This window comes from Fonsecaea pedrosoi, assembly GCF_000835455.1.
Source record: "Fonsecaea pedrosoi CBS 271.37 unplaced genomic scaffold supercont1.7, whole genome shotgun sequence".
Taxonomy (NCBI): Eukaryota; Fungi; Ascomycota; class Eurotiomycetes; order Chaetothyriales; family Herpotrichiellaceae; genus Fonsecaea; species Fonsecaea pedrosoi.
The window spans coordinates 3,416,166-3,424,318 of NW_013550609.1; the positions used below are offsets into that span (position 1 = coordinate 3,416,166).

Below are 8,153 nucleotides of genomic sequence, written 5' to 3' on the forward strand. Positions count from 1 at the left end.
ATCGTTGTTGTCCAAAGGAATGAATCTCTTCTTCCTTTTCGGCGATTTCCACCGGTCCGTCTCTCGCAAGACTCGACTCTGCGTGGTTTTCCCAGGCAGGTCATCCGTGATCATTAGCCACTCGCTCTACCATGGCCGTGTATGCGACCTGGGTCCGCAGACCGGCGTTGTTGTCCCTTGGGGATCTCATCATTGCGAATCCCGGCAACTGCAGAGTCGTCCTTTTTCCCGGACGGCTCAATGCCTCGTTTTCGACGAGGCTGTACCTCGAAGAAAGTGGAGACGACGAGCTAGAACCAGCCTTCTTGTGCGGCGATCCCTCCTCCGGTGATTCTAGAGGTGGCGGCAGCGGCGGGACCGGCAAGACGACCAATCTAGCCCGTTTAGCCCAGCGCTTCGTGCTCGCCGCGGGGGCGATCTCGTTCGGCCCACCGCGCAGCATGACCTGTGTGACGGCTCTGCCCATGCTAGTCTGCTTGGTGTAGTGGTTGAGGGCGGCCCAGACGCGGGGCTGGACGCAGCAGATGAGCAGCGAGGCGAGCAGGGTGACGACGAAGACGGCGCCAACCACGAACGCCGGGATCGCGTACCGCAGGTCCGCGTACGCGATGGACCGCTCGTACCGGTGCGCCTGGCGCAGTCCGAGCGCGTTGGCATTGGCATTGCCATCGGTGCCGTGCTGCGTCACCGACCCCATGGACCCCATCCCTTCAAACCCCGTCCGCGTGCCCACGATGGCGAAGCCGATCAGGTCCGTCCAGATCAGGTTCATCAGCGTCTCGGCGCCACCGGTCGACTGGGACATGAGCTGGCGCCACTTGAGCGTCAGCCCGTAGTTGGATTTGCCGCTGTAGCTGTTGGTAGCAGGGAATCATGCATGCGTCAGTCATGTGTCTTGGATGTGTACGAGGTATATATTGCTTCCCCCTCGCACACGAGAAGAAGGAACAAAGCAAGTAGAAGGGGGTAACCGTGTGTTTGTGTGTGTGTGTCTAAGGGAGGAGTCCCGGACGTACTTTGGAATAGAATTCTCATTCACATCACTCAACGCCGCCGCGTACGAGTAGATGCTGTTCCACGCGGCGGTGAAGACGCCCCCGGCCGCGAACGAGTCGTACATGTGATTCCCCAGGGTCGTGCCGCGCACCGCGGCGGGGAGATAGATTTTCGCTGCGCGGTGGACGTCGACGTCCTCGTTCCCTTGGTGTGACTCATCCACGAGGCCCCAGAACTTGTACACGTCCCAGACCTTGTACGCGGCCGGGTCGACTTTCTCGATCCCCCACCGCGGCAAACTCTCAGGATCTGTGTAATTCTTGTCCCGCACCCCGACGACCTGCAGCGCGTCGAGTGCGACGCTCCCGTTCGCGCGGAACGTCACCTCCTTGACCGTCGCGGCCACGGCGCTGGCGCACGTGTACAGGTTCTGCGTCCAGGGGGAGCCCGGGTCCGGGCGCCAGGATTGCGCCGTCCCGAGGACGTTCTCCGGCTGCGGGATGCTGTACAGGTAGCCGCACTGCATGAAGGCTTTGGCGGGGACGCTGGGGTCGTCGTCGTAGTAGCCGCTGCAGCGGGTTCCTGGCATATCCGAAATGGTCAATACTTTTGTCACTCTGGCGGATGAATGGAATTAGAGGGAGCATGGCATGGCATGGCATAGGTAGCCGCTCTGTCTGATCGGTCTATTGTGCATATATAGGTGGATAGATCGAGATCATAATGCATATGCATGTACGTACAGTGGGTAGGGAGGGAGGGAGGCAGAGAGGTAGGTAGGTAAACAAAGGTACCATATAAACTTGGAGGGGGGGGGGGGGGGAAAGGAAAGGAAACCGACAGATGTATGTACTGTACGTACGTACCGTAATCTTTAAACTTGGACTCCAGCGTCGCCTGCCTCTTGTAATAAATGTCGTCGAGGAACATGCCGTCCATGCTACTGATCTTGATGGCACCGGGCTCGCTGAGATAGCCAAACGTGTTGAATTGGCCGGCGTACACGTCCCCGCGTTCCGAGGTGGTGATGTTGAGCACCTGCACGACGAACTGGTTGTTCCACCAGGCGAGAATGTCGGCGCTGCGCTTCAGCTGCGGCGTGGCCCCGACGTCCTTCCACTTGTCGTCCGGGTCGTTCCAGCGCGGCGAGGGGATCGAGGCGGGAATGTCGGCGAAACCGCCGTCGTCCCGTAAAAAGCCGTCGTCGCCAGACATGGAGTTGGAGGCGTTGGCGTTGACGGAGAAGTGCAGGCTCAGGTTCGTGTTGGTGCACCGCGTCTCCGGGACGATCCAGAGAATGTCCTCCGTCCAGGTCGCGCCGAGCTCGAGCCCGCCGGGCACGGTGTGGTTGCGGATGCCGACGCCGCCGCTGAACGCGTCGATGATCAGCCCGTTCACCAGGTGGTAGCCCTCGTTGAGGATCATGGACGGGAGCACCTCGAGACGCCCCACCGCCCGGCTGGCGTTGTTGTCCACGTACCAGTTGTTGACGAGGTTGTAGGCGCGGAACTCGATGTCGAGAAGGTTGGCGACGGTGCCGATCTTGGTCCCGCTGGTGAAGAGATCTCGCGTCACGTCGGGAATCGTCGAGTTGATCACCGTGTGGTTGGGGTATCGGTTCCTGACCGCCGGGTCGTCGTAGATGGAGTGCGGGCAGTCCATCCATTTCTGCCAGCCGCACCGTCTATTGACGCCCTGTCGGTCCAGGGTCGCCATGCCGTAGTACGAGGGGTCTGTGAACTACATTAGCTCTGATGCTCGCTGCAGCTTTGAATTATATCAAGCGGAGGTCGTCAGACTTCACACACCTGGGACGTAAAAGAACTCGACGTCATGCAGCCCGCGAGACGGATTGATCCTCTCCAAGAGCGGCTTCGGGGTGAGAAAGTTTGCGACGACAAGACACACGGTCGCCAGAGTCACGGTTAGGGAGATGCCAAACACGCGCCAGCGGACCATTTTGCCCGTAAAGTTGCCTGCGGCGCCATCGCTCTGCAACAGCAGCGGCCACCACGAACTCTGGAGGAGATGGCTGATCGAGGACCATGTGACGGCGTCGAAGGAGCGGTCGCGGACGATGCCGACCAAGACAAACGCAAAGAGCAGGGGGATCAATATGTGGACTATTCGGTGTTAGTTAAATCAGAGCAACAGCGGTAGTTGTCAGGGGGGTTATGAGCCTTACGCAGTGAGATGCACCCAGAGATAAGACCTGCGACTTCTCCGACGGTAAGATTAACTTCGAACATTCTTGTCGAGGGGTATGTTCAAGACGGATGAACGGGTCAGGAAGAAGAAGGCCTCTTTTGGACAAGCCACAGCTTCATGGGGGAAGAAAGCGACGGTAGAAAGTCCAATAATGATTGTAATGAATCTTGAAACCACTCTCCTACCTTTCTATCATTGTCTTCTAATTCTAGCTGAGCGGAGAGGACGACACAGACTCGCTGGCAAAGTCGAGGGAGAAGGGACTTTTGGAGCGGTGCACAAGTGAGTGAGGTTGTGAGGGTGTGGGCCAGAGACCCAGAAGCCAGCGGTGCCACCAATGAAATAGAAGGAAACAAGCCCATTTTGGGCAATACGAACAGACTAGCCGGTTTGGGAAGCCTTCGCAGTGGCTCGCTCCGCCACGCGCTGTGGATTGGGACTCGGGGAGACTTTGTATTGACTTTGTGGACAACCACCACAGCTTCTGGATCCCAACCGCATGGCAGTGTGCTCGGTGTGGCGCGATGGACTTCCATATCGGGGTGAGATATTTTCTTGAAGGTGGAAACTAGTGTGTGACTGGCATTGCAGCCTGATGGCTCGAGTCGTCTGTTCTGGACTCACTTGTGCAACAGTGGTTTCAGTCCCGATCTGACACCGGTGGATTGGTTCTGTGTCAGTCCCCCAGCCAGATATCCGGGTGTACGTATCTTATATCTTAGGCTTTCGTCAATGACGACTTGGTCAAGTACAAGCACACATACACACCATTCACAGCGTACCGATGCCCGACATGTTGCGTGCACTCTTGTTGGTCCTCCAGACATGTTCCCTCTCCATCTTGATCAGGGGCAGTGTGGCGGCCGACATCAGCGATCATGAACTCGGCATCATTCTCGAAAAACGACAAAACTACACCTGCAGCAACCAAGGGCTCCAGGACGTCTGCGAAACAAACTCTGCAGACTGCATAGCTGCCATGTGCGAGTCATGCTCTGGCTATGTCTTTATCGCCAACTGCTGTGCCCTGGCCAGCTACACGGCGATGTTGCAATGCCTTCTCGAGGTGCAGAGTGACCCCTCCGAGATCACCATGACCGTCGGGTCGACAGCGACAAGCAACAGCCCCGACACGAGTACCCTCACGGCACCATCCAGTGCGGTACCCTCCCTCGGCATCAGCGGGTCGGACGCGTGTTCCGCTTTTGAAGAGATTGTGCTTGGGTGCGAAAGCGCGACGCCGGGCTTCTCGACCGAGGCGTTCAGCCGACAGACAAGCTGCCTGTGCTACAGCAACGGCACGTATCAGCCTGACCTTTACGACGCCATGTTCGCAGGCTGTCTCGCCTATCTTTCCACGGCCACGCCCGCAGAGTACTCGAGTATCACCACTGGATCTGTTGATTTCGCACCGTGCAAGAATGCGGCAACCACCACCCAAACGCACTCGTCTTCTAGCACCCATTACATTGGGTACACAACGACCAGCACGTCGGTAGCTGAGTCTACCTCGGCCACACCAAGCAGCGCAACACCCACAGGACCCACGCAGACACCAGAGCCGGATAGCAATGGAAGCGCGGGCCTAGCCTTGGTAAGTCGGACCCAGAACCCTCGCCTGTTCTTTCCCAGCCGTTACTTGAAGAACTCAGCTGAGTCCGCCAAAATCAGAATCGCCGGACACTAGGTTGGTTAAGTTGGTGTTTGGGGGGTTGTGTGGTAGCCGCATTATTGTAAAGTATGGATTTTGAACCTTGCCAGGTTTAGCGATCGATGCATTTGTGAACCAACATTACAAATGTTGTAGATGGAGACATTTTTCGACCAGGATATAACCCACACTGAGTGTGAGGGGACAATTCAGCCTCTGAAGACTTAAAAACTGCGCCAAACCATCCTTGGCTCCTTGGGTCTTGGGGACGGGGTTAAAGTGCGACAAGAAGCCCAAGCATGCACAAGACATGGAATCTGGACTGGGCAGGCCGAAGCCTAAAAGTGACTTCTTCTCGTATTCGCGTCGTTTCGGTGTTAGCGGCACCACCAACGCAAGTGGTTGGCGTGGTTGGGTACCTTTGTAAGTAACCAACGCCTCTGTTGGGGGAGCCGAGCCGTGTGAACAGCGAGTCAGTAAGTCAGGCTGAAGAGTGTTCTTTTTTTGGACCCAGTGCCACGACTGTGTCACGACATAGATTGTTACCAGGGATTTGTATCTCGGATTCGGGTTGATGCAGGAACAAGCATCCCTCAAGGCAGACCATGGTCAGTTTGGGAGTGAGAGAACAAACCTATTTGACATGCTTGACATGCCACCCCTCATCACAATGAGGCTGAGAATGAAAATCTAAGCAGCGGGGTCCCTGTTCGGTTGCAAAGATGAGCTTCGTTCGGTCTAGTTAGTCCTGCAAGGGCATGGTCGGGTGCAGAGTTTCCTGGCCTCGAAAGCCTCTACAGGTGTGGTCTGATCATTGGTTGCACAGACTTGGAGCTGGCTTTTGCAGACGAGGTAGGTAGGGAGGCGGCCTGAGACACTCCGAGCTGTACCTCGTACTTGGTCACCGGTGACTGTACTCAAAAGGTAGAAGCCGCCTTTTACCGGTGTTCTGATCGGCTCCCCCCTTGTGCCTCTTCTGGTTCTCGGCGTAGGGAAATGGGTTTGTTGGTTCGAGAAGCCCTGTTGTTGGCAGCCTGATCGAACAGTGAAGATGGATGAGCCGTTGCGTTACAAGTAGACGGGCGAGACGGACAAGTCCTAGTCGAGGAGGGGCAGGTGACAGCATAACGAGTACATCATCAAAGGTCTGATCAGATTTTTCCCATGGGGGCCAGAACGTCTTTCCTGGTGACTTGCTTGCTTGCCTCGATCTGTCTGTCCTCGGATCTGTACTGGTACAAGTTACTGACTGTGCTACAAGTTAAGTTGTCACATTTTCTTTAGCAGCACCGCCCCGTCCCGCATCTCCATTTCTGTTTCTACAAAGTATGTAGAAACCAAGCAACATACAAGACTTTGAGCAAGCACGGCAAGCTCTCTTGTCACCTTTTACCGACCAAGAACCCACCCTTGTCCTCGAAGCCTTTATCCATCTTTATCCAATCATCTAGTCTCTCAGTGACTGTGCCCCGGCCCCAATGCAACCAAATGCGCCCTGCACAGCCCGCAAGCCGCTAATGCAGGTTATCCCGCTTGCCCGGCCTCAGATACCCCTGCGGTTCCAACGTTTCTGCCTTTCTCTTTCCCCACAGCCTCATGTTGCTCCGATCCGGTTGTTCAAGGTGTTCTAGTAGACCACTACCACTACCACGCGGCCGCATTGCCACAAAGGCTGGGCGACCAGCGGGCTGAGAGAGAGAGAGAGAGAAAGAGGCATAGAGGATATCATCCCAAACTCGTACGTAGCTCGTGTCGGTAAGGCGAGATGAGAGGCTGGCCTTTCTTTCTATAACAATGGGCCAACGCCCCAGCCCTTGGACTACGAATTTGTTAGATGTATGTATGTACAGCAAGTAACCAGACGACCATTGACGCTCGTTTCACATCACATCACATAACAAAGTCATACTTTTTCATCGACACTCACTTACACACCATGAGGACAGGATCTTGGCTTTACGCCGCCGTGGCCATCCTTCTTTCGCAGTGCTGCTGCCTAGCCGCACCTGTGTCTTCCACTAAATCCGAACGAGGGGCATCACTACGTCTACCTGTGAGAAAGAGCCATGTCACAAGAGACCTCCAGCGTCGGTGGGTATCCGCCACGCTCCAAAACGCCGACTACTCGTACCTGGTCGACCTGGATATCGGCACGCCGGCCCAGACAATCACCCTGAGCATCGACACGGGGAGCAGCGATATCTGGGTCTACGGGCCTGGGTCATGCAGCGCATGTACGGGCGGAATATGTAAGTTTCCCTCACAAAAACCAATCACACCAAGACCATTGTTCGGTCCAAGACCCAGACCTGCTCGGACTAACATTTTGGCGACTAGTTGACCCCAGCGAATCGAGCACCGACGTCTACGACGAAAACCTGGGAGCCTTCTCGGCGAGCTATTTCGACGGCACGAGCGCCTCGGGGTACTACGTCGACGACACGGTAGGTTTCGGCTCGGCGACGGTGACGGGCGTGACGTTCGCGGTGGCCACGTCGGCGGCCGGCACGACGCGGGGGATCATGGGCATCGGGCTGGCGGGCCTCGAGGCCAGCGCGGTCAAGTACCCGGAGCTGCTGGACGACCTGGAAGCGCAGGGCCTGATCGACCGGCGGTCCTACAGCATCTACCTCGACGACCTGGAGGCCGGGAGCGGGTTCATCCTGTTCGGCGCGGTCGACGGGTCCAAGTATGCCGGGTCGCTGGTCACGCTGCCCATGATCCCGTACACGGACTCGGCGCCGCGGCTGCAGGTCGAGTGGACGTACCTGTCTGCGACGACGTCGGACGGCAGCACGACGCACCTGACGCAGTCGGGGTTCTCGTACCCGGTCGCCCTGGACACGGGGTACACGACGAGCGTGCTGCCCGTGGACCTGTTCAACGAGCTGGCGACCTACTTCTCCGTCTACACGGACTCGAACGGCAACTACCTCGTGCCGTGCGAGATGCCGTCCGGCTTCTTCAGCTTCGGCTTCGGCGGCGAAGGGTACACGCCCGCCGTGGCCATCCAGGTGCCCTTTTCCGAGCTGGCCGTCCCCGTACCCGGCGAGTCCGGCACCTGTCTGTTCGGCTTCCTCCCCCAGGCCCAGTCCGTCATCAGCTTCGGCGACACTTTTATGCGCAGCGCCTACGTCTACTACGACTTTGACGACTCGACCATCAGCCTGGCCCAGGCGGTGTGGACGTGAAAAAAACGTTTCTAAGAGAGGAGAGGAGAGGAGGGGGAGGGGAGGGGGAGTAATGAGATAATACTGACTACCAAGTGTCGTCGCAAACTGTGAGGTTTTTTTTTTTT

General features: G+C 57.0%; 3 protein-coding genes across 3 annotated transcripts; 2 read left to right on the forward strand and 1 right to left on the reverse strand.

Annotated features, from left to right (window-relative positions):
* Positions 1 to 100: 100 nt before the first annotated feature.
* Positions 101 to 3,245, reverse strand: Z517_11288 (uncharacterized protein; the record flags this gene model as incomplete). Its single annotated transcript, XM_013424896.1, has 5 exons — positions 101 to 854; positions 1,017 to 1,578; positions 1,863 to 2,729; positions 2,805 to 3,119; positions 3,182 to 3,245. 5 exons carry the CDS (start codon positions 3,243 to 3,245, stop codon positions 101 to 103), a joined length of 2,562 nt encoding a protein of 853 aa, XP_013280350.1.
* A 743-nt stretch (positions 3,246 to 3,988) lies between these two features.
* Z517_11289 (uncharacterized protein) lies at positions 3,989 to 4,891 on the forward strand (the record flags this gene model as incomplete). Its single annotated transcript, XM_013424897.1, has 1 exon — positions 3,989 to 4,891. One exon carries the CDS (start codon positions 3,989 to 3,991, stop codon positions 4,889 to 4,891), a length of 903 nt encoding a protein of 300 aa, XP_013280351.1.
* Positions 4,892 to 6,791: 1,900 nt separating this feature from the next.
* On the forward strand, positions 6,792 to 8,046 carry Z517_11290 (uncharacterized protein; the record flags this gene model as incomplete). The annotated part of the gene is made up of 2 exons (XM_013424898.1): positions 6,792 to 7,104; positions 7,193 to 8,046. 2 exons carry the CDS (start codon positions 6,792 to 6,794, stop codon positions 8,044 to 8,046), a joined length of 1,167 nt encoding a protein of 388 aa, XP_013280352.1.
* Positions 8,047 to 8,153: the final 107 nt, after the last annotated feature.